The sequence below is a fragment of the Dendrobium catenatum genome, unplaced genomic scaffold, assembly GCF_001605985.2.
Source record: "Dendrobium catenatum unplaced genomic scaffold, ASM160598v2 original_scaffold_73082, whole genome shotgun sequence".
NCBI classification, from domain to species: Eukaryota; Viridiplantae; Streptophyta; class Magnoliopsida; order Asparagales; family Orchidaceae; genus Dendrobium; species Dendrobium catenatum.
Window position 1 is genome coordinate 13453 of NW_021391528.1, and position 26457 is coordinate 39909.

Genomic DNA, 26457 nt, shown 5'->3' on the forward strand with positions numbered 1-26457 from the left:
TCAGCTTTTACTTATCCTCATATATTATTATCACAATAATATAATAATAACCAACTATTATCCAACCCTATATTCATATTTTTTTCAATGCCTTGTATTAATAGTATGCTTACCAGTGGTGGAGCCAGAAATTTTATTCTGGGGGGGCTAAATTAAACACTATAGGAAAATCACCTATTACAGGTAGAATTTTTCGGCGGTCTATTTTTCGTGTTTTCGCATGATCAATTTTCTGCGGCGGTCAATTTTCTAACGGTATGTGCATCTCATCTGAAATTTTAGAATAAATAATATTGTTCCGTCTTTGCTGTCTCATTACTGGAGAAAAGAGGAGCTGTAGATCAAAATATAAGAATGTAAATAACGTGGAGAGAGATGAATGAAAGGGAAAACGAAGCCGTGCTCGAGGTTGTGAGTTGCAAGAGAGGAGCAAAGTGGAAAACGAAAGTAGACAGTTGGGGTCGAGGAAAGAAAGCCATTTAAAACGGTCTTTGTTTGGAATGTAATATGATATTGTTGCAAGAGGATTTTTTTTTAAAGAAAGTTATTGGAAATTAGTATGATTACCTATTCCGAACAAAGTCTAAAGCATATTCTTGTATGTTTAATTAGGGAATTGTTAGTTTTTTTTTTATAAAAATAATGCTAATTTTTTTATGTAAATTGCTTTAAAATGAGTGCAAAACATAAAAATTTAATTAAAATGTATATTATACATATCTCAAATTAAATACAATAATTTTAATATCCATTTTGACAAAAAAATTGATCAATAATTATGTAACTATTTTTTTATAATATACTACATGTAGTAAAAATAGGAATGAATAATTATTCATCAATATCTATTTTTCTTATAAAAAAATTATTTTAGTCTTATATATCACACATAGCCAAAAAAAAAAAATTTAAAAATTTAGGGGGGTCCCGTGCCCCCCTTGCCCCCCCCCCCCCCATGATGCTTACCTTAAAAATATCAGTTATTCAATCGGTGAAATAGTACAAAATACAGTAACTTCCATTTTACCTCGTGAAATTTAGTAAATGTTACAATCAAAATGTCTAGGATAATCAGTACAATAAAATACAAAAAGTTGTACGAGAAAAAATCAATGAATCTGATAAAAATACAATAAAATCAATTCTAGGGAGAATCAAATAGTTAAAATTAAAATATTTGAAAACAAAGATAAGATTATAATAACCTACAATGATCTAAGCAATTTCGACAAAAAGAGCAAAGCAATCTGGCCGCTAAAAATCAGTTTTCTACCTTTTTTTCGTTGCACTATAATTCAAATAGTAATTTAGATTTTTTTCATTTTCAATTATTTTTAAAAATTTGCATTACAATCATATTCCTCAAGACACTCTTGTATATATTTTTATTACTAGTTATAGATGACTCCTTCAACATACTCTTCATAAGGACCTCATAATCATGATTCAAAGCATTATTATTCGTGATTATTTTGACATCTATTGGAATTATAATTCTCATCCTTACTTTAAAACTTTCCTTTAGGATTTTTACCATGAATAGGACCTTGTTCCTTAGCATTCCCTGATCTGACATAAAAAAAAATTCTTTGAGATATGTTGTTTTTACTTGGTTGGTTGTGGTTGGAGGTTTAAAAACTACAAATATTTTCATGAGGAGGAATATTCATCTAAATTCTTTTTTGTTTGTTTTGCTTGGAGTCTAATGAATCCTCTGCTCATCTCTTCTTTGAATGCTGACACTCTAATGTCATCATTAACCACTTCATTCCTTGGGCTTCAACCTTTATCTTTAGACCTTCCCTGTGCTAAAGGACTTTTGTGTGATTTTTTGTGGGCCTTCTTTTGTTGGGGTGGCTTGGATGGAGGTTTTGGATTATGTGCTTTTGCTACTTAATGTTTCTGTCTGCTAGTGTTTTTATGATTGTTGGGAATTTTTTGGTGGACTATGATGAATCATTTACATGTGTTTTGGTTTCCCCTTGGAAGATCCTAGTTGGCAACCAGAGGACTTTTGGCATCTTCTTTCAGATGTAAATATGTTTCACCTTAGAAGGTGTCGTCTATTTCTATTCCTAGTTTTGGAAGAAGGTTTATTTGGTGGCAAGCAAAATCAAAAGTAACATGAATTTTTAAATTTCTTCTCGACCTCCCTTTTCATTCTCTGGGATCTCTAGTTTTATGGGGTTTGAAATATGTTTGAGCTATTGAATGCTAACCAACTTCTTTATCATATCCCACAAGATTCCCCTATCTCTACTTTTATTTCTGATTATAGATGGCTCCTACCTCAAGTTCTTCATGAGAATCTCAAAATCATGATTCACAACATTGCCATGGCTTATGATTTTGGCATCTCTTGGAATGATAATACCAATCATAACTTTAAAACCTTCATTCAGGATTTTTACCATGACCAACCGTATGTTTCTTTGCATCCTCTTATATGGCATAAAAAAATTTATTTGAGATAAGCTATTTTTACTTAATTGCTTGGGGTTGAAGGTTTAAAAACTACATATATTTTAATTAGAAGAAATATACATCTAAATCCTCTTTGCCAATTTTTTTGAAGTTTGATGAATCCACTGCCCACCTCTTCTTTTAATGCCATAACTCTTTTGGCACCATTAGTTATTTCATACCTTGGACTTCAACCTTCCTCTTTAGACCTTCTCTGCTTCACCAGCTATCTTCTATTTTTGAAATGGTGCACATTGGGTATCATGCTAATAACTTCTATTATCTTACTACTTTCTTTCTCTACTACCTTCAGAGAGAAAGAAATGCTAGAAGATTTGAGAATGAAATTGACAGTGCTACATCTGCTTGCATTAAAATTAAGAAGGCATTTCATCTTAAGACTACTTCTTGGATAAATTTTGTGGAAATTCACAAGCTCATTCCCTAACATGGCCCCTTTCTGCTGGTATACACCTTATGTCGGGTGCCTTAGATGGAGATTGTGGTTTATTTTATTTGATAGATTCATGCTTTTGCCTTCTAGGTTTTTTTCGTCCACTGGGAATTTTTTGGTGGAATTTGATGAATCTTTTTTCTAATTTTTTGGTTATTCTTGCGGACCTACATCTTCTATTGAGGGTGTCTTGGATGGAGGATGTGGTTTTTGTGATCTGGCTATCTCGTTCTTCTGTCAGCTTGCTATTTTTGCTGGGGGCTTTTTGGTGGACTATGATAAATCCATTTCATGCATTTTGGTTTCCCCTTTGAAGGTACCTGTTGGCTACTGGGGGGTTTTGGATGCTTCTCACTGGTGTATTGGAATCTTTTCTTGGTTATTTATCCTTAGATATTATGAGTCCACTATTTTTGAGATTTTTTCCTTGTTTTTATATGTAGCATTGTTATGTTTTTTGCCGCAGCTCTTCATGTTTTCTCGTATTGGTTATTGAGTTATGATTTTAGCCTTTAGCTTTGTTGTAATTATTTTTATATAGTGAAATAAAATTGGGCTCTGCCCCTACTTTTCCCAAAAAAAAAAAAAAAATGCAAATCACTCATGGAATTAGGGAAAAACTACATTATTTACAAAGATAGCACTCTCACAAATAAAATTGATCATAATTTTCTAGCTCAAAATTTTTAAAATAAATTTAAAAGGTTAACATATAAAATATTTATATTATATTTAAATAATAAGAAATTTCATGATTTTAATTATATAAATTTAAATATAATAAACATAATTGCTACAAAAATGTGGAATAACATGTTATATATGTATAATAAAATAAATATAATAAAAAATTAAACTATATCAATCTTTAAAATTTAATTAGTATGATAAAAATTAAATCATTTAAGAATTATTATGATAAAAATTATATCATAATATTCTTAACTGTTTTGATTGTTTGAAAAAGAAATATAGAGTAAAAAGAATACAATGTAAATATAATGTAATATATTTAAAATATTTTGGAGTTATTTGGATGAGTAGAAAATAAATGCAGGTTTTTCAATTTGTTGAATTAAAATGAATATAGTGGAAAAGCTAATGATAGTGTTGGTTAGTGGCGGCGACAGCAAGTGACAGGTGTCAATGGCGATCAAGATGGCTATACGCAGTTGCAGCACACGAGAATGACGACATTGATAAAGAATCTACAATATCTTTGACTTTCAAATGCACTAAAATTGAACTAGAGGATAAAATTCAAATAATTTAAAATTTTATTCTAATTTTTTTTTTTGCTCGAATTAAATATTAATATTTTTAAAATTCTTATATTTAAAATATTTTATACTCATTTTACTACAAATCCAACACACCTTAATTTTTTTCTATTACATTAAATATTTCATTTGAGATGCTTTCTTATTAATTCTTAAAAATAACTTTTTAATATAAATTTTTATATTAAAAAATATTTTAAGAATCAACTAAAATAACTGTAGTAAAGCGCTGAAAAAAAAAAACCAGACCTGGAAATGGCCCACCGCTTTTTTCGACTTTGAAATAAGAAAAAAAAAGTTATGGTAGAATATTTTATCAAAAAATGATCAAAATAAAATTTAAATTTGTTAAATTTAAAAGTGGAGTAAATTTTATCAGAATACTTTAATTAAATGTATTATAATAAATTAAAAAATTACTGAATATAATTGTTGTTAATATTATATATTTATATTAATATTTAGTACATAATTTTAAAATTTCAAATAAGTTTTATATAATTTGTATCAGAGGGCCGGACATCTTTTTTTTATTTAATTTAAAATAATTATAAAAAGAAAATAAGAGGTAGTGTCCCGTACACTTCTATTTTCTGGGCAAGTTGTTGAGAGAGAAAGCTCAATTAAAAGAGAGCAATAATTACAATAATTAAAAAAAAATAGAGACTGAAAAAGACAGATTAGGTGTGGCGGTTTGTTTGCAATTTTTTTTTATAGATTTTTTCATTTTGCAACTTTAGCTGTTTTATTTGTGGAAAATCAAATAAAAGGCATTTTATCAATGAATTTTATTTTTCTATTTTTTTTTTTTTTGAATTTTAAAGTCATTAAATTTAGGTGATTTGCAAATATACAAGGGCTTATCTTATCTGTTGGTCACCGACCACGATTCTCCATTCATAAGCCGCCTACTACCTTGTACCTGTATTCCACCGCCACTACTTCTACGGTAGTCACTTCTTCACTACCACGCATAGAGTTTTAGTGAGTTAATTTTATTCCAATCAATCTATATTTGTATTTTCAAATTATCTCTATATTTGTTGTGTTCTCAACTAAATAACTCAATATTATTTTTTAATTACTATTATTTACTTCTGTATTGCATTTTTTTATTTTCTATTTCTTTTTTAGATAAATACCCTCTAGATTTAAAACAAAATTATACAACTCAATATTTATAATCAAGAACATAAATATCATTGTAAAGCGAAAAAACCCTAAATTAAGTGGACTTCAAATAAAATATATGACTAACAATGAAAGTTATTTACATAAAAATTGTAATTATTATAAATTTGCAAATGTTAATTATTATTATTTTGTAAACAGGCATTCTATCACATCTAAATCACTGCCTTCCTCACTTCTATACTCTCTTCCTCATCATCTTTGCCTTCATCTTCACCTTCATTTTTCCTCAATTATTTTCTCATCAATCCATCAATCTCATAATCACCAAGTCTATATCTTTAATAAATTAGGATTATGACATTTCCTAATGAGTAGTCTCTAAATTATATTTATTATAAACCAATATCTCTTGCATTAGTTTAGGCTTTATTTGGACAGTTTTCTTACTGTTTTTTTATAAGCATTTTTATAGTATAAATTTTTTTAAATTTAATTTTTTTACTAATAAGTTATTAAAAAACAGTAAGAATTGTTCACAAACAAACCCATATCACTATCAACCAGTCTACTTATATTATTTTTTATTCTTTCAATACAATTGTCATAGTAGAGCATTCATTGCTCTTTTGTGCCAAATGAAAAGTATAAAACTTTACATATATTTTACCCCAATGTTACCTCAATAATTTTGTCCTACATAGGCTCTCTTGTGCCTATAGATTATAGCATTGCATTATGAGGACAACTTTTCTTAATTTCTTTTGATTTCAAGCTTAACCATAATTTTTTTTGAATCATTATTTTTCATTGTTTCAAAAAAGAAATCTTACTAAAAAATTGCTTTATGCGAAAAAGAACTTTTTCTACAAGAGCTTTTCAAATCAGATATGAAAAAAACTTTTTTGTAATTTCAATCATGATATTTAATCTAGAATCTAAATTGAAGAATTATCAATAATAAGTGGCAAGCCTCTCATCCGCTACAATGTGTTTTCTTTATACTATACGACCACTTAGTTATTTGTTTATTTCTACTTAAAGTTTCTAAAATGAATAAATTTTGTAATGTAAATTCTTTAAATCAATTATGATGAAATTATACCGCATTATATACATAAATGCAAAGATATATATTAATTAAAAAGTATATAATGGTATTAGAAATCTTAAGGGTAATAACCGTCAATACAATAAACTCTCAATACAAATCCTTTTGCTTTGATCTTATTCTATTAATCAGTTCATCGAATTGACTTTAAATAAGCTGTGGCAACATGTATATGTCATGGTTACAATTTAAGTTTTATTTAGAAACTTCCTAATAATCTTAATGTTATCTAAGAATTAGATTTAGGTATTTGGTATTGAGTATGCTTTCTTACTGTTTCTTAAAGCAGCTTTTTAATACAAAAAATTTATTTTTTTTTTTTTTTTACTAAAAGTTTATTTTTTAAAAAACAGCAGTAAGAAAGTCTTCCCAAATGAAGCCTTAATAACTCTAAAATAAGAGAAAATATTATTATGTCATGTTTCAAGATTTTTTTAAAGTAATAATTATGCTCTTTTAGCACATTTCTAACTTCCCCCAAACAAAGTTAGCTTATAGGAACATTTCGATAAATATGTAATAAAACACAGAAATAATTATTGATGAGATGGTGAACAATGACTCCCTCTTTTTTAGTGTAGATTGATGGCTAGTCACCATCTAGAGATAAGGAGATTTTGCAACTTGTTTGATTTAGCTATCAAACTAGCTAGCTAGCTTATCTTAGCTATAATAATTGGTTGTGGTTTTCTATTAAATTCTTCATAGTTTGCTAGAATAATTGCAATAGAGGAAAAAAGAATATTATTATATATAAATTTTAAATAAAATTTTTATTTATATTATAAACCATTAGTTTTTAGTTTAATAAATTAATAATTCAAATAAAAAGTTTTCTCACAAAATGCTCTATTTCTTCTCATAGAAATTATTAGATGAAGACTGTGCACCACATCATGTGCAAAATATCATTACATAAATTTGTGTACTCTTTTTCATTAGAGGTTATTTGGTTTGCTAAAAAAAAAGAGTAAAAGGAATGTAGTGTATTTAAAATATTTGAAGTTATTTGAATAAGTATAGAATAAATGTGTATGATAATTTTATTTTATTTAGCTTGAAGAAAAATGAATGTAATGTAAAATGAAATTAATTTTCTCCAGAAGACCATGGTTGGTGATGAGGCATTGGTGTCCTATGATGAGCGGCGCCGGCAGTTGTGTTAGATGGCTATAGACATGTATTGACAGTGCAGGTGGAACCAATTGCGTTAGTGGCCAACTGTGATGGTGACCTACAGGGTAGTCGATTAGCAGATAGTGATAGACAGTTAGCGGGCAATAGACAGAGACAGACAATGGCAACTCATTTAACTTGCGGTGAAAAGGGAAATTAGTTGTAATAAGGCGAGTTTACAATACAAGAAAAAATGGATGAAGGGGTGTTACAAAAATTCATCAAATTTTACATAGCATTTTTTTATCAAGACACATATTTCATGCCTACCACTCATAAACAACTTTTTTTTTTAAACAAACATTTTATAAAATAACCCAAAACAAAAGATACATCCAAATAAAAAACTAACAGAAGAAGAAACCACAAAATCCAAAAAGAAGAAAAAACAAGCTAAACAACAGACCAGAAAACGATCAAGGCTTCCAGCGTCCACGACGTCCCGCACGGACCATCCAGTTAGTGTCGATAAAATCCCACTAAGCCATCCCGAAATCCACACCAACGGTTGCCACCAGAAAAAAACGATCGGGACGCGAGCCCCGACCACATCATAGCCCTTAGCCTCGTATAACAGCAAATCGAAACAATTTAGCCAAACGAATCTGATGAGGAACAAAGAGGAAAACACCATAATAAAAATCATCGTCGGCGACGACCTCTCCCCCAAAATTTTTCCCGAGTGGCAACATTTGAAGAACGTACAAGAGAAAAATCATTGTCGGATTCAGGACCTTCAGAATCAAAGTCATCATCCGACGAATCCATCAGCCAATTACCCTATTTTCTAATATCCAAACCAGAAGAATTACTCACACAAGTAGCCAACGCATGTGCATCCACCACTTCCACTGGAACCTCCACAAAACTGTTGGTAAAAGGAACGCCTTCCACACAACCAGAGGCGGTGACTCAACCTCCAACCTGACAGGAACAACAGTTTCAACACCAACAACTCCACCATTCACAGTATTCTCGCCCACCTCCGGCACCAGACCAACCGCCAGAGAATCCAAAAGCACTTCCGCACTATCATTACCGACCAACAAAGCCAAGGGAGTAAAAGGAATGGCATTAGGCGACAAAACACAATCAACAACCACATCTGGCACATTAACACCCTCACCCTCCAAAGCACCCGGTTCATCACAAACAAATGGATCATCAATAACAGCAACAGACTCATTAAGAGTACCACTAGCATCATTAAGTAAAATTCCCAAATCAGAAACACTCTCAACAACAGCAATCTCAGTCTCAACCATAACCACCGGCAAAGGGGTAACAACCAACGTATTAGGTGAAACAACAGGGACAATTGCGATCACACCAACCGTTTCAGACGACTCAACAACATGATTAACCACATTTAAAACCTCATCATTATTCAGAATAGAGGCAACATGAGCTTCAGAACAAAAATTAGGAAATTCGTCAAAAATGACCTCTTGAACATAACCCAAGTTAACTGAACCAAGCCAAACTTTCTTAGGGTAGGATTTAGTAATATCAAGTTCAACTAGAACCCTCGCATTAGATGGACGAGAACCCACAGAAGTTGCTTCGTCGATTTTTAAAGGTTTACCAAAAATCTCAGCCAACCCAAAAAGAATACGAGGAGAGAAAAAATGGAGGCGAAGCCGAGGGAACGAAATCCATATCGGAATTATCGGAGACTCAACTCCGATATCCAGCGTTGGCGACCATTTCGTTCATAAACAACTTTAATATCAAATATATCACTTATTTATTTCATTCTTATCACTCATATTACATTATAAACTTTAACATTTTATTTATTGCATATATATTTAATTTATGAGCGGTAGACGCAAAATATTAAAATTTTAAATATTAGATATAAAAATAATATGATATAAGTTGATATGCATATAAATATCTTGAAAAAAATTTTGTTTTTGTTTACCATTGTAATATTAAAGTACAGAGCTGTGTACAGTAATTGCACGATGAGTCGAAAGCAATGTGCTTGGCTTATGGCGTCTAATAATTTCTACAAATTTTTCAAAATTAAATAAGGCAAATTTTGTTCCTCCCGTTGAATTTTCTTGTCCGCCGCCCCCTGCCTTCAGAGCAGGAGAGATTGCTGTTCCTGGAAGAAAGACGTTTTCTCGTTGGTTTTTCTTGCACGGAATACACAGTAGAGGTCTTCTCTCTGTGAAATGGGGTTTGAGGAATTGGGGAACGGGAAGGAGCGACGATGGGGGATTCGGAGCTTGTTGAGGAGGAAGCAGGTGGATTCCGATCGGGTGAAGACGCAGGAGGGAGGTCACCAGCTCGCTAAAGAACTCTCTGTTCTCCAGCTCGTTGCAATAGGTTTTGGAAATTTCGAATCTTTTTCTGTGATCTTGCTGCTTGGTTGATGCGTTGTGAATTAGATGTAAATTCTACTGCAGCAACCTTTTTTTATTTTTTTTGTTGACGATTGTTCAGGAATTTGAATTACAGGATTTTGTTTTGTTTTTACATGTCATGAGTGGTTTTTTTATTGAGATTAGATTTATGGTATTTTGTCCAGTTGATCTAGGCTTCATTATGGGGTTTTTCTGTTTCGGTGATTTTGTGAAGCAGTTTATCTGGAAGTTGGTGTTGCTGTTTTCAGTTTCTTTTGACGTGGAATGGTGCTTTGAGGATTTTGAGATAATTGTTATACTGGTGTTTATGTTTTAATGGTTCATCAGATGTTTTAAACATGTAGGACATCAGCTAGATTTTGATTCCAACTTTGGGAATTACGGGGAGGGCAGAGGCCTTGGCGTCCTTTCAGTCAAGAATCAGGGCCTCACAATCACTAGACAATATTTCTCTCATGCCTTTTTTTCGTTCATGATTCGATATTCTGGTGTCCTAGGCCTAGAGGAACCACACCAATCCATCCCGAACTTGATGGTTAAACTTTACTGCGATGACGATACTATAGGGGGGTGTCCGGCGGAAAATAAACTCGACGCTAGAATGATAAAAGCTTAACATCATCTTTATTGACTTTTTCATATTTCAAAAGATTAAAATAAAAAATGCAAAGGTCATCTTATTCAATAACATCTCTTTACAATACAGGAAATTGACAGATACTAGGATTGAAATGAATAGAAGGGGATACTTGTGTCTTTTGGATTTGATTTATCCAATATGGTGTTAAAGATGTGTGGAGCTCAATTTTCTTCTATTTCTCTAATGCAAATTTGATTTCAAAGTTATTTTAAATTCATAAAAATCTTGGAGAAGATTTGGACCAAATCTGATTTTGATTTTCAAATTTGATGGCTATAAAACTCAAGATTCTATTCATATAATTCTTCATATCTATGGCCATCTATTGCTCTAAAAAAGGTAAAAAATTAGTCATTGCTAAACATCACTCATTCTTCTCTTTCATTCAACTTGGTGTAAAGGTGCAGGTCTGAGAGGTGGGTAGTAGAGTGATTAGAGGTTGGTAGTAATGTTTTTTATCATATAGAGTGATTTCTTTGTTGGGTGTTCAGCAAAGGCCACCAAAGAGACAAAGATGACAAAAATCCGAAAACTTATCAGGAGGAAATCAACAACTGCCACAAAGGTTGTTAATTAGTGAGGTGGTTTGACATAGAAGGCAATATACTTTCCTTAATCTTCAATGAACATAGCAAGTGGAAGATTTGTGCTTGGGTTTGGAGAGGAAATCAGAGAGAGTACTAGTGAGATAAAATTGACAAAATTATTTCAGAGTAAATCTTATATCCTATTTTTGTTTGGATTAACGGACATTTAACTCTTTATGCAGTCGTGGATGTAAGTGGATCACACCAAACTATGTAAACCTTGTTTTGTTCTTTGTGGTGTATCCTTGTAGATTATTTTTTCCAACCTCATGATTATTATTGCTCTCAGGTGCTTACTTTTTCCAAACAAATGGTATCAGATATGGAGTAACTTTCTAGTTTATGAGAAAAGTGAGAGAAATGGTGTACGAAAATGAGAATTTGATGAACAACATATTCGATGGCAAGGACTTCGAGTATTGGAAGATGCAAATCGATGATTACATATGCCAAAGAAGTTACATATATCTCTTTTTGAGTCAAGATGAAAAGTATAAGCAAATATGATCGGAATGCCTAAACAGGTAGGCATTGTGAGTTGTATGCCCATCATTGAAAAAAAATATTATAATAAACACATTGTGCGAGAGGACCATAAATAGCATGATAAAAGCTCTATTAGACATAAACGAGAAGCCCTCGACAATGAACACGGTGTATCTAATGTGAAAATTTCAATCTCAGCATAACTGAAGGTGCCTATGCAATGGCGTGCATTTTTTTGTTCACTTTGATCACAAGTTAAGCTTGGTTTGTATTAACTTCGATGATGAAGTTTGTGAATTGAGCTTGTAATCATCAATACCAGAAAGTTGGGTTAGAACTGTGGCATTTGTTAGATTCTTATGCATGCTTATGAAATTGAAGCTTCATGATATTTGTAATCTTATCTTAGGTGATTGCATATAGAATTAGGTGAAGCATCTTCTCTTGCTACTCTGAATCTTAAGAGCAGAGGAAGAAGTGAATGAAGATGAAACAAAGGAGATTGATCCAAATCTTAATAGTGAGTCAATTAAAATATCGTAACGGTGTATGCTAAAGATGTGGCTAGGATGTCCACATGATACGATACTTTCAATAGAGGATTGGTGAGCAAATTTTGAATCAAATCGTGGAATATGTGATTACTTTAAGTGAATAACTGAATATATATATAATGCATTTGTCCTTAGATAATCTTATAGAGTCGTAGATCTTGGACTCATTACATATTTCTTTTTGCTACGCATATAATATTTATAACTAATTATTCTATAAGACACTTTAGTAAGATTATCTTGCAAATGATGAACTTTTACTATTGTGAGATTTGGTGATGTGCAAAATAAGAGCGATTATAGAACATGTGAATTGAGCTAAACCTACTTGTCGTATTGGACTCAACCAACAAAGCATAGCCACCATCAATTCAGAGATAAGGTTTGTGTATGACCACTCGCATAACCATTTCACTCCCATCAACCTCTTAGCCTTCATAAAATCCAAATATGTCTTCAACTTTCTCAACCTAACCCTCCACAAGCCTACCACCAAATAATCTTAATCCCATCTTCACCTCTTAATCTTTTGCAATAGCCCCACAAAGTGCAACTCTAACCCTCACCTCCCTACTCAAAATTCTCCTCATTACCACCATAATCCAACCCTAAGCAAAAGAGTATGACATCTCCCTAAGATTCCACAACTCCCCACCCCCACTTTCATCCATCAAGGGTAGTCAAACAAAGATGATTCTCTCTCTTAAGCTAACATACTAGGAATGAGAAAAAGATCAAATTAATCTTCCGACCATTTCTATATGGTTGTTCTAGTTAGTCACTCAACTATTCAAGATTGATATCAGATGATCTCTTATGTGAAAGTTGATAGAAACTGGAATATAAAATTGATCCCAATTTAGTTTCTCGACCATACAAAATTAATCCTTATTTATTCTATGAGGGATCATTTGAGAACTATTTTGAATAGTCAAGGAATTATATTGGAAAATATGATACTTTGGGACTAAATTAGCTGCATTCGAATAGACTATTTTGGACTTTTTCCCCTCATGCTAGAAATTAATCACCAATTTATATTTTATGATGCGTGGAACTCCATTTTTTTTGTTTTTTTTTTCCTCTTTTACAATTTTAATTTCAAATTCATTTTGAATCCATGAAATTCTTTTCAGTTTGGTGGCTACCAAACTCAAGATCTTATTCTCATCTAATATTCAAACGCTAAGACCACATGCTGTGATAGAAAATAAGAAATCAATGGTTGCAAGACACTGCCCATTCTTATCCATCATACGACCTGGTGTAGAAACGAAGGTCAAAAAGTAGTTCAAGTAATTAGAGGTGTTGTTTATCTTAGTTGGTGTCATATAGAGGGAGGGTTGCATTTAACCACTTTTTATTCAAGAAACAAGTTTTTTTTTTCTGAGATGCAGGTTCTAGGTTTGCTGCCAGTAGATGTTTAAATAATTTTGTTGCTTTCTATTTTAGACATCACATAAGTCATTGGTTCTTTAAAAAACTTGCAAATCTATAGGTTTCTAAATCTATTTTTGATAAATGATCAAAATGCTTTGATTTTGCATTCAAGGCATCTAATAATCAAATATAAGCTCTTAGCTACGTTTTAAGACATATATAAGAGAGTAGTGAGTTCAGTTCACAGTGGACAGGTAATAAATATGTTGGTGGAGAAATATCAAATGTTTGATCATTGCCCATAGATTACTTTTGAATATAATTGGGTGTGAACAGAGGCGGAATCAGAAATTTCTTTTTTAAAAAACTTCCCTCAACCTTTTTTATCGAGGCTTGTGACCGACATTGACAATCTTAATTTTTTTGTTAAATTTATTAGTTTAAAAATATAAAATATTAAATATAAGAATAAAAATACTTATAATTTATAACATCTGATCTTCATATTCTAAAAGAGTTGAATAATAAATTCATTATCAATATAATCAAATATTTATTTTTTTAGTATAAGCTATTAAAGTATCATTCATTCACTGATTTCTAATTCTATTTTATAGTCAATTTTTTAATATGATTTTTAAACTCCTACCAAAGCAAGATTTAACTTGCCCATATTTTCTAAAACAGCTTCCTGATTAAGAGCAACAGGACCAATATTTCCACCATCTAAATTGGATGCTTTAATATCATGTAGACTGATATATTTAGGTTTATTCCATACAGAATTTGGCAGTTGATTAATTTTAGAAGCAGGCAAATTAACATCAGACTTTGCTTTCTCCATATTATTGATATGAATCTGTACTTTTTCTGTTGAGACATATTATGGCAAACGTCTTGGGTGCTATCTTCAGATATCTTCATTTCAAATTAGTGTATTATCTTTCTCAGAACATTCACAAATCAAAATTTGTCTCAACTCAAACTGACACAAAAATGAAATGAGATTAACTGATCTCAACTAAAAAATAATTAATATTAACACTTCAACAGTTCAGCCAACACATACCTACAACTGAGCCCAATATGGCGATTGTTTGCCGGCAACGCTAGAAAAGAAGAGGTTGAGACTAGAGAGTTCTTTTGCAAAGACAGGGGCGACTTGAGGTCGAGCAGAGATGCTGAGGATTGGAGGAGGCTAGATGCAGCTCGTTGTTTTTGGTAGAAGAGATCGTTCTTTCTGTAGAAGAGCTTGAACGTCAAGCAGAGTTGCGGAGAATGGTAGAAGAAAGACAAGGAGCAATTGAGGCACGCCTAATTTTGGCTATTCAATAAAAGCACGACACAGAGAGAAATTATTTTGTACAGAGTCTGGAGGCAGAGTTACATCCCGACATGTAAGTGTAAATATTGTGTACACTGTGTACAAAAGTAAAAGTACACTGTGTACTTTTATTTGTGTACACAGTGTGTACATAATGTATGCACATTGTATGCACTCATATATCCAAATGCAACTCTGCGTCCAGACTCCATACAGAATAATTCCTCCGACGCAGAAGATTAATATGGTAATTGTAATTTTCGAAGTGGGGGCATGTGCCCCCATTTTTTATTTTGTTCTAGTGAGTATATGATAGCTTCATTACATGAAACTAATTAAAATTGGTTTCACTTTCCTCTATGGTTCAAAGATATTGATATGTTTTGTGTTTTTTGGCTTCTGTTTTTTTTTTTTTTTTGGAATCTCCCTTGAGTGGTTGGTTGTGACTGTATCTGCACCTTATATTGTGTTTTACTTGATTTTGCTGCTTTTGATTCTTAAAAGTGCTTTACCTTGGCTACAAATTCTTTTATATATTTCCAGATTTCCTCAGTATACCTACCTTCCCAGGCAATGCTATTTTTGATTTGAATGCTTTTAATATTCCTCTCATAATCTATTATTTATGTTTCCAGGTGTTGGTTCAACGATAGGTGCAGGTGTCTATGTTCTAGTTGGAACTGTTGCTAGGGAGCACGCTGGTCCATCTTTGGTCATTTCCTTCCTGATTGCTGGAGTAGCTGCTGCACTATCAGCATTTTGTTATGCAGAGCTTGCAAGTCGTTGCCCTTCTGCTGGAAGTGCCTATCACTATTCATACATTTGTGTTGGAGAGGGGTAATATCACCTTTCTCTTACAGAACTTGAGTTTGAATTATCTTCCTTTGACATATTTTTATTGATGCCAACTCATCATTCCTAAAGTTGATACTAAAAGTGTGTTCTTTAGAGGATTTTAATACTTTTTTTTTTGCACCAGAGTTGCATGGCTGATTGGTTGGGCTCTAATCCTTGAATATACTATAGGTGGTTCAGCTGTTGCACGTGGCATATCTCCAAATTTGGTATTGTAAAACGTCATTATATCGAGCTTTATGGCATTTTACTGCTTCTTAAATGACATCACCAATTTCTTTCTGTAAAAATGTATCCATGGTTTTCTCCTTGAATGATTGCAAACCAAATAGACTACAGAATCAACCTTTCTGATTGGGGATATCCTTTCTATGTTGCACAACTGGCCTTCTTGGCTCAAAGCCTGATACCTTTAATCCTCTTTTTTGTTCTATTTTCTAGCCACTGTTATAAGCCTGCTACAGATAAAAAAATGACTTTTATACTCACAAATTTTAGTCCACGAACTATTTGATAGGCTACTGTATGGTTGCAAGCTTGGAATCAAGCAAGACAGTATTATGTTGCTGCAATTTGTCAGCTACTTCCATAAGAGCATCTCCAACCGAACGCCAAACATATGTATGGCATCGTTCGGTCGCTCCAGCCGAACGTCAAATCTTTCGCTATTTGTTTGCGGGTGAATAGTGCTACACCAATATTGGCGTTGCACTGTTCACCTATACAATTTTTTTGTCTCAACCGGATTTGCCGAAGAAACGCGCGAAAGATGAGAAAGACAGTTAACTTCGCAGAAGGCACTCAAAATGGAGTTCAATTGGAGATGAATCACGACATTTTTGAGTTTCACTGCATTTTGGAGTGAAAAATGGATTTTTCGGTTGGAGATGCTCTAAGATTAATATTTACTTTGGAGACGTCATATCTGTATAACCTTTTCTTCTGGTGAATTGATCACAGAATTTTGTGAACAAGTTAATTGATTACATTATGCATAACATTACATTAATCCAAAAAATAACATAGACGTTATTTTCTTCCCTAGATATTACATCTTACTATATTTCTTGGATTTCTAAATTTTGAATGTCTTTTTGAGACAAATCATTTATAGATCACCCTTAAGAACAATTATATTTTATATTAGGCCTTATTTTTTGGAGGACCGGATAGTTTGCCTTATTTTCTGGCAAGAGTTTACATACCGTGGCTTGACGTGGTTGTTGATCCATGCGCTGCAGTTCTTGTTCTGATTGTTACTGGTCTTCTTTGTGTGGGAATTAAAGAGGTATTTTGTAATTTCTTTATTGCTTGACGATTGCGTCTATGAGTAATTGCAACTTAATGTAATATTAATGACTATTTTTGCAGAGCACATTTGTACAAGCTATCATTACTTCATTGAATGTATGTGTTATGCTTTTTGTCATCATAGCTGGTGGATACGTTGGATTCAAGGATGGATGGGTTGGATATAGTGTTGCGAGCGGGTAAAACGGGATTTCAAATTTCGCCTTATCATCAATTTCAGCATTTTTGCAGCTTATTCACTCACCCTGTTTTGTGCTTTAAATCAACTTGTAGATTCTTTCCCTATGGAGTGAATGGCATGCTTGCCGGTTCAGCTACAGTTTTCTTTGCATATATAGGTTTTGATTCAGTTGCAAGCACAGCTGAGGAGGTATAACACTTATGGAATAATTGTTCATTTTTGTTAAGCTGTTTTTAGTAATGGGGGAAAATCTTACATGACTAATATGTTATTTTGATGTATTTTTTATTTCCTTAATCTGTTAAAATTTTTGCCTCATTTTCCATATGCTTGGTTTATTTCTACACATGCAGGTGAAAAATCCGCAGCGTGACTTACCATTGGGGATTGCAACAGCTCTATCAATATGTTGTTTCTTGTATATGATGGTATCGGTTGTTGTCATTGGCCTAGTGCCATATTTTGCCATGGATCCGGACACTCCAATTTCATCTGCATTTGCCAGACATGGGATGCATTGGGCCATGTAATTGTTAGAAATTTTTTTAAAGCAGAGCATATTAAGGCTTTGTTTGGGATGGCTTTCTTACTGCTTCAGAAAGCAGCTTTCTAGCACAAAAATTAAAGTTTTTATACTAAAAAAGCTGCTTTAAGAAGTATAAAGAAAGTCGTCCCAAACAAAGCCTAAATTGCATCAATTTTTTAGTTCCTACATTTGGTTTTATATTTCTTTCAACCTTAGGTATGTCGTCACTGCGGGTGCTGTACTTGCTCTTTGCTCGACTTTGATGGGATCAATTCTTCCGCAGGTATCTTTCGTTTTGCCACTTGTTATATGTGCAGTTCTAATATGGAACAGGAGAACCTTCATGAATGAAAAGCTTCTTGAGTGAGAGAATGATTTTAGTGAAAACTTTTTAATTTACTTATGCTAGTACATTCTATTATATATGATCATGATCAATTATCATAATTAGTAAAACTTAGGCTTCGTTTAGGACGATTTTTTTATTGCTTCTTAAAACAGTTTTCTAGTTTAAAAATTAAAAATTTTATGCTAAAAAGTAGTAAAAAAGCGTCTCAAGCGAAGCCTAACCCTCAATTGAAGTAAGATGATTCTAGGCAATCTTTTCTTTTAGGTAGCAATTTTTAGTCCTATTATAAAGCTTTACACAGCTCTAGCAATATTTTTAAGTGACCGTCAAGGTGCATGTATCTTGTAACCCGAATGCCAGAGAAAATTAAAATGCTTCACCTATTTTGTATTGATCGTCTGTTTTGCAGGGTATATTTCTCAAGCTCTTGCTTGTTATTTGGTCCAACATAACGGACAAATTGACAACATTTATTTCACACTGATGCAGGGCTAGCAGCTTGAGCTGATTGCCATATATGCTTGCATAGCCAATATGTGCATGTCTTGAATCTATTCTATAGCATTATAACTTTTTCATATTATGATCAGAAGAAAGTAATCAAATTGGAAAGATGAAGCTTTTTAATCTGCTTCAACTCATAATTGATGACATGTTCTTCTTTATTATCTTCCTTTTGTTTTTCCTATTTGCCTATTTGTAGTCACATGTATGAGACAACAAAAGCTTTTCTCTCTAATTAATCTTTTATATATGCATTCAAGTTTATTTTTCTTTTCTTTCATATTTTAGACTTGTGTGGTTTTCAATGCAAAGAAAGCATGGTACAAAGAGACTGCTTTTACCCCTTGATGTACTAATAGGTAGGCTGATTGTTTTTAAAGAGTTTAACAATAAATAGATTTTCTCCCCCATGGGAAGTTGGCTTTCTGATTCTGTTTTCTAAATTTCATTATCTAAGTACACTTAAACGCTTAGACCGGTCTAGCCGGCCCCGCCCTTGGGCCGAGTCATCAATACAGCTAGCGGAAGCATGTCGTGCCGCAGGCTCAAATTTCTGCCCATTTGGGGGTTGGGTCCACTGCCTAGGGAATAAGGGGGGCTGTTTAGTCCTTTCGAGCTTTTTTAATGTTTTTCTTTAAATAGGAGTTTTGGTTTAGGGTTAGGGCATCTGGAATATTGCTGAATTTTCTGTTTGGTGGTTGGCGTCTTGGGCTCTAGCGGTGTTTAGAGATTTTGGAGGGATAGATCCTCCTCTCGAATAAAGGATCACTTGTATCATGTTATTTTCTTTCGTCTTCTAGCAATTAATAGTATTTTCTCTGTGTTTTCTTTCATAAAAACCTAAAAATCTTCTTAACAAAAACGCTGAAATTCTGATTTTTTCCCTATTGTTGCCTATCATACACTTTTCTGTCTTCTAAATGCTAAACATTGGTTAATTTCTACAAACAGTGGAATCTATTAGCTTGCCGTGCTGAGCAAAAACAAGATTTAGAGCTGAAAAGTTCTTTTTATTTCTTCTTGTTTTTGTCTCTATTTCAGCCAAGAATACTCATGGCAATGGCGAGAGATGGATTATTACCATCGTTCTTTTCAGATGTTAATGAAAGAACCCAAGTTCCTGTCAAGAGCACCATTGTCACTGGGGTTGGTTCAGCTGTTCTTGCTTTTTTTATGGATGTTTCCCAGCTAGCTGGAATGGTATGATTCTTTCATGAAACCATAGATTTTTTCTATGAAAATTAGAATTTTATACTGAATTTGTTTTGTGATGATATATGAAGGTTAGTGTTGGAACACTACTTGCCTTCACCATGGTTGCAATTTCAATTTTGATACTTAGATATGTTCCACCAAATGAGATGCCACTTCCATCATCTTTCCAAGAATCAATTGAGTCATTATCTTTTCAAGAGGAGGTTCCAAAAGGTCCTGTTGGAATAAGTGATAAGAGAAACAAACAAAGTGGGCAAGATGGAACCTCAAAAGATTTTCCTCTTATCATTAAGAACACTGATGAAGGTAATGGCTGCAGATATCTTTCATAGTCAACTTCTCTTTTTCTTTTTCTTTTTCTTTTTTTCTTCTGTTACCATTCTGAAAATTTCATTGCAGGTTTTGATAATATATATTATATCTTTTTGTTTTTCTTTTATGAATGGTTCAGACAAAGTACATGAACAAAAGAGGCGCAAATATGCTGCTTGGAGTATAGCATTTGTATGCATTGGAGTTCTTATTCTTACATCATCAGCCTCTGCATTCTCATTTCCCGAGTGAGTTTTGATGTGAATATTTTCCTTTCTAAAACTTATAATAAAATAAGAAAGTGATCCGACTAATTCTGGCAAAGGTAATCATAATAAGTAGGGTATCAAATCATGTTAATGGATTGGATTCTCATTCAATCCAAAAACTATTTGACCCAAATATAATCAATCTAATTTCGACTCACCTGTTACCTACCAAGGCTTAGGGTGGTTGGTGGGCGAGCACGGTTGGGAACCCCCATCCCGAGTTCGAATCCCCTCTACTACAGCCTCGCTTCTTTAGTGGGGCAATGCAAGTATGGGCCCGATGCCGGTAGGTGGCTCGTTAGGTTCTGCTCATGAATTAGTTATACCGCCAAGCGCTCTCTTTAGAGTAGCAGCGAGTAGATACCCCCGTTCAAAAAAAAAAAAAGGACTCACATGTTTATTAAATGACTAAAATAAATCTAAACTTAAACTTGACTCGACTCAACTTGAACCTGACCTTACCTAACACCAAAAACACTCGAATTGTAAACCTAGCCTAAAATGGGCATAGTAGACAATTGAAGATATATATATATATATAAGCTAAATAGTTAATATTATTATTTTTGATTTGATCTGAACCTGACCTAGCATGACCAGAAACTTATATTAAAACTCAAAAAGAGCATTGATCTGATTTTCATTTGTTTATTATTATTATTTTTTAGATACTTGCGCTATATAATATGTTCTTTGGGAGGTTTGCTCTTCCTGGTTGGCCTGGCCTTACTCTCCTGGATTGACCAGGATAATGGCCGCCATAGCTTTGGACATTCAGGAGGTAACAAAAAAACAGTTTCATCATCCATTTTCAAACTTGTGAATCCATTTTCTCACTTGCATTTTGACTTTCCCAACTCTTCTACAGGTTTCATTTGTCCCTTGGTTCCTTTTCTCCCTGTCTTGTGCATTCTTATAAATTCATACTTGCTTATAAATCTAGGGTGAGTTCCTTCCTCACAACTGATTATGCTCTCTAGTTCCAGAACTATAGTTTCGTTTCGAACAGCTATTGCACTGCTTTTTAAAACGGTTTTATAGTATAAAATTTTCAAATTCAAAAAAATTTTGTACTAAAAAGCTGTTCTAAAAAGCTAGAAGAAAGCCATCCCAAACAAAGCCTATAGCTTAATATTATTCATCATGTTATTATTCCAAACAATAAATGAAATCATTTATTTACTAACATTTCCATTATTTCATCCTCGTAAGTTCTTCGACATGGATGCGTGTTTCGATCTGGTTGGCGATTGGTGTTTTCGTATACCTATTCTATGGGCGATCGAATAGCTCATTAACCGACGTAATTTACGTGCCGATTGCACATGCGAATGAGATCTACAAGTCTTCAACTGAATATGTTGCCTAAAATGTAAAGCAGTCCTTAATTTCATCAGCAAAGTATGTGATGCTGAAGCCATCTCATGAAGAACCTACAGTGAAGTCTGAAGATTATTCCAAGCACACAAAGCTTATCAATTCTGGAACTCTGTCAACTCCTGAAATCAGTTCTAATGTAAATATCATGCAGAAATGTTGCAGATCATGTTATGTTTGTAATCAAATTTGTATATTTTGTTAAGTGTTGAGTATAAGGTTGTTGTAATTGAACACTCACATGTAAATTATTTTTTGTAGCGTTTTTTTTTTCTTGAGGTTTAGATTTTATTTGGGACGACTTTTTTATTGTTTAAAGCAATTTTTTTATATTAAATTTTAAAATTTTGTATTAAAAAATTATTTTAAGAAGCATTAAAAAAATTGTCTCAAACTAAACTAAATCTTAATAAGAATGAGAACAGGGAGCCTGCACTTATTAAACTCTCTATGTTTAAGTAATTCCGCTAGTATTGGCTTTATCTGAATTTTTTTTTCATTTATTACTTATAAATACTGTAACAATGAAGAAATTTCTCCTTTTTTAATATTCTTAGTTGATTTTTATTAGCTAGTTTACTTATATAATTGCTAATTAAAATTAATTTTCAGTTAATTAGTATATGTTTACATCATTAAGATTTATCTGATGCGCAATTATGAAAATTAGGCCCAAAATAATTATTATTTTTTAATTAATTAAAATAATTTCACAATGACTAGTAGACATGAAGTTTTATATGAAATCTAAATTAAGTTTAATCATTTTTTAATTACCATAATTATTTATGTGCACAATTTAATTCGGTTTTAAGCCTGCCTGTATTATGACAAATTATTGCATCCAATCACCGGACACGGAGATAGGTCTGAATATTAATAAAATATTACTTTAAATTAAACGCGTCAAAAGCACAGATATATATATATATATATATATATATATATATATAATAAATTAAAAAAAAAAGAGAATAAATTAACCAGCATTATGATTGCCCCAAAACACTTTGCCCACAAGCAGCTAGTTCTGATTAGACATTTTTTTTCAAATTTAAATATTAAACAAATGCATTTCCACTTATAATCCTACTATGATTGTGTAATTAAGGAAGATTTAATAGAAGAAATAAATTTGGCAAATAACATTCACTTGCTATTTTTCCAATCCAAAATCACTAAGATTAAAAATTATTGAAAAATAAACCGAAATTACAAATGACAATGAAAAATAGCTTGATACAATAGGATACATTTATGCTGACTTTCAATATGTTTTGACAGGCAAATTGCCACTATAGCTGGCCTGCTGCTTTGCCTAATCATTAATAATCAACCTGCAGAAATCAAACACATATACGATTACTAAAAGCACAGGAAATTTTCCAACAGAATTTAAGCTTGAAAAGCAGTACAAAACCAGAATATTGACGCATTATTATATCCTAAAAGAGTAAATATGGTACCATTTCACTAGCATGCCACTAGCCTCAAAAAAGTTTCTCTAGGAAGATCCCGTTCCCATCATTGATGGCTTTGCAACGAGCTCCCATTGTATTTACCCTCTTTGATGTCCTCACCAACAAGATGACATTGCAATGCGTTCTCTAATAAGATAACATGTCATCGATGCTTCTCTAGCAAAGCTCATATCATGCCATCATGCCTTTTATAGCGCGCTCCCGTCACAACATTGTCGTTGATGCATTCTCCGACAAACTCGTATTACAATGCCTTCTCCAACAAACTGCCATGCCATTGATGCCTTCTCGAGGAGCTCGAGATTACATTTATTCTAACGAGTTGTTGGGTTTTGAGCACCACAAAAGAGCTTGAGCTCGATTTAGATCCTATACTAAACTTTGGATCGGTCAAACTTGAGTTAGAAGTGACTTGAGCTCGGCTTAACTCGTTTACATGTAGATCTAAGGTTGTTTAGAATAGAGTATGTTTTGGATATTTTTCATTTTTACCTAGAAGCGAGGAGCTCGAGATTACATTTATTCTAACGAGTTGGGTTTTGAGCACCACAAAAGAGCTTGAGCTCGATTTAGATCCTATACTAAAATTTGGATAGTCAAACTTGAGTTAGAAGTGATTTGAGCTCGGCTTAACTCGTTTACAAGTAGATCTAAGGTTGTTTAGAATAGAGTATGTTTTGGATATTTTTCATTTTAAATTGATTATGTTTCATTTTTACCTATAAGTATTTATAATTAAATTTGTATCGTTATTAAGTTATATTATATCTTTATATGATTTTTTAATAATTTATTTAATTTGATTTCATATTTATATTAGTTTTTTGCTAACCAAGTATTCATGCATTATTTATTTTATTAATTACAAAACTAGATTATGTATATACTTTAACTTCTTTTTGTAACAAAACAAAACTTATGTCTTCATAATTTTCAAACTATTCCATTAGATTTACTAATTGTTCTAGTAACAACAACAACGACATCATCATCAAGCCTTTATCCCACTATGTGGGGTAAGCTACATGAATCATTTTTCTCCATTTGTCCTTGTTAAAAGTTAAATTCTCTTTTAAATCTAATAACGAAAGGTCATTTCTAATATTTTTAACCAAGTTATTTTAGGTCTACCTCTACCTTTCTTAACATAAGTCAAATCTAATACATTTACTTCTTAACCGGGTCATCAGAAGGCCGCCGTTTTATGTGATCAAACCATCTAAGGCGACTCTCTAATCTTATCTTCCATAAGAGCTACTTCAACCTTTTCACGTATTTGCTCATTTTGTATCATGTTTCTAAGAGTAAAGCCACTCATCTACCTGAGCATCATTATCTCAGCAACACTTAATATTATGCTTCTCTTTTAATGACCAACATTCTGCATCATAAAGCGTTGCAAGTCTAACCACCATCCTATAGAACTTTCCCTTAAGTTTGAGGGGGACTTTTCTATCAAACAACAAGCCTGATGCATTCTTCCACTTCAACCATCCAACTTTAATTCTACTAATAATATCCCCATGTATTTCACCATCACTCTGAACAATAGACCCAAGTTATCTAAAACTTGTACTCTTATTAATGACTTGATCACCCAAAGTCACAATCCCCCCACTAGAACTATTATTACTAAAATTACACTTCATATGTTCAATTTTAGATCTACTCAAATGAAAGCCTTTGGACTCTAAGGTTGACCTCCATAATTCAAATTTACCTTCGACTCCTTCTCTAGTAATGTGTTAGAAAATTTGCAATGGTAAAATATATATACTTAATATCTTACCATTGAACAAACTCTAGCACACAAAAAAAAGTTGTAAGAGACTAGAATATTTTACTTTAAAACTCAAGAATGGTTGCATACAATTATCTAATTCACATTGTTGGGAGAATAGAAATCAAGCACCCACAAGTGGATAATTAAAACCCTATGACAAAGTTACACGTTAATGGTCAAATGACAATAGTATACTAGAATTTTGGCAATGGTGGCAGGGATTGCTGATATGGTTGTCGTCGACTAGTGAACGCTGAAAATTGTTATAGAGTTCTTTAACTCTCTTAACTCTTTAACTTCCCTACCACATACAGAATGAGAACCTCTTTATAGCCTTTTTTAGAGGGGTATTTTTGACCAAAAGCCAAAACACTCCATATGATTCATATTAATCCTCTTGATCGTAAGATTATTTATCAAATCTTTGAATCCCTAAATGATGTCAAAATCAAATGTCCATAGGCTAATTACATTTGCCTCTTCGAGCTACTCAAATTGACTATAAGCACACAATATATGAAGATTGTTTGGTTCATCAATTAATATTTAGAAAAATTTAAATATTTTTATGTGCTTGATTGAAGCATTTGGAGTTGGAATGAATCATTTGTGATATTGATGGGTTTGTCTTGTCAAGAAATTCAATTCAACTATACATTCACTAAAATCAAATTTTTGATGATCATGAATTCAAATTTTGGAAGTTTCAAATTCAAATATTGCCATAAGATTTATGTCGATGATATGAAATTTTGTAGACGTATCAATACTAATTTTATGCTAACTATCATTAGTTAACTAATTGACTATTATTTACTTAAGACATATATGTTATGAAACTATTTATCATTAAATATTACTTAATTATAAATTATTTATTTTAACAATTTTATTTGATCCAAAATGTCCCATTTAATCCATTCAATTTGCTAAAAATGATTATATGTTAATTATAATTTAATCAGATATAACTATGAATTTTCTTAAAGAAATTTTGAATTTATTTTTTATTCAATTGAATTAATTAATTTGTTTACATGTAGTTTTATGTATCATGCCAAATATTATATATTTAAAATTCTTAAATTATACAACAACAACAACAACAACATCAAGCCTTTGTCCCACTACGTGGGATCAGCTACATGAATCCTTTTTCTCCATTGTGTCCGGTTAAAAGTCAAATTCTCATCTAAATCTAATAAAGAAGGATCATTTCTAATATTTTATAACCAAGTCTTTTTAGGTCTACCTCTACCTTTCTTAACATAAGCCAAATCTAATACCTCAATTTTCCTAATCGGGTCATCGGAAGGCCTCTGTTTAATGTGAC

At 32.4% G+C, this 26457-nt stretch overlaps 2 protein-coding genes and 1 long non-coding RNA gene across 6 annotated transcripts in view; 2 read left to right on the forward strand and 1 right to left on the reverse strand.

Moving 5' to 3' along the window:
- Positions 1-9693: 9693 nt before the first annotated feature.
- LOC110093015 (cationic amino acid transporter 2, vacuolar) lies at positions 9694-22134 on the forward strand. The gene is made up of 14 exons (XM_020817757.2): positions 9694-9952; positions 15597-15798; positions 15941-16025; positions 16964-17104; positions 17188-17306; positions 17401-17497; positions 17662-17834; positions 18051-18117; positions 19729-19887; positions 19971-20208; positions 20354-20462; positions 21152-21264; positions 21352-21427; positions 21696-22134. The coding sequence occupies exons 1-14, from the start codon at positions 9799-9801 to the stop codon at positions 21850-21852; spliced, it is 1890 nt and encodes a 629-aa protein (XP_020673416.1). The 5' UTR covers positions 9694-9798; the 3' UTR covers positions 21853-22134.
- On the forward strand, positions 9959-11924 carry LOC114578557. The gene is made up of 2 exons (XR_003699559.1): positions 9959-10969; positions 11507-11924. It is a non-coding gene; the product is annotated as an uncharacterized LOC114578557 (long non-coding RNA).
- A 767-nt stretch (positions 22135-22901) lies between the features above and the next one.
- LOC110093016 (CCR4-NOT transcription complex subunit 3) overlaps positions 22902-26457 on the reverse strand; it is a 74447-nt gene continuing 70891 nt past the window's right edge. For all 4 annotated transcript variants that reach the window (XR_002302661.2, XR_002302662.2, XR_002302660.2 and 1 more), the window contains one exon: positions 22902-23197. The gene's annotated coding sequence lies outside the window, so the exon portion shown is untranslated. The remainder of the gene's footprint in view (positions 23198-26457) is intronic.

Bases quoted from the DNA above. Each gene is read 5' to 3' on its own strand.
- LOC110093015 (XM_020817757.2), top strand. From the start codon at position 9,799: ATGGGGTTTGAGGAATTGGGGAACGGGAAGGAGCGACGATGGGGGATT. The intron at 17,498-17,661 runs GTATAACACTTA...CTACACATGCAG, and splicing joins TTGCAAGCACAGCTGAGGAG to GTGAAAAATCCGCAGCGTGA. The intron at 20,463-21,151 runs GTGAGTTTTGAT...ATTATTTTTTAG, and splicing joins TCTGCATTCTCATTTCCCGA to ATACTTGCGCTATATAATAT.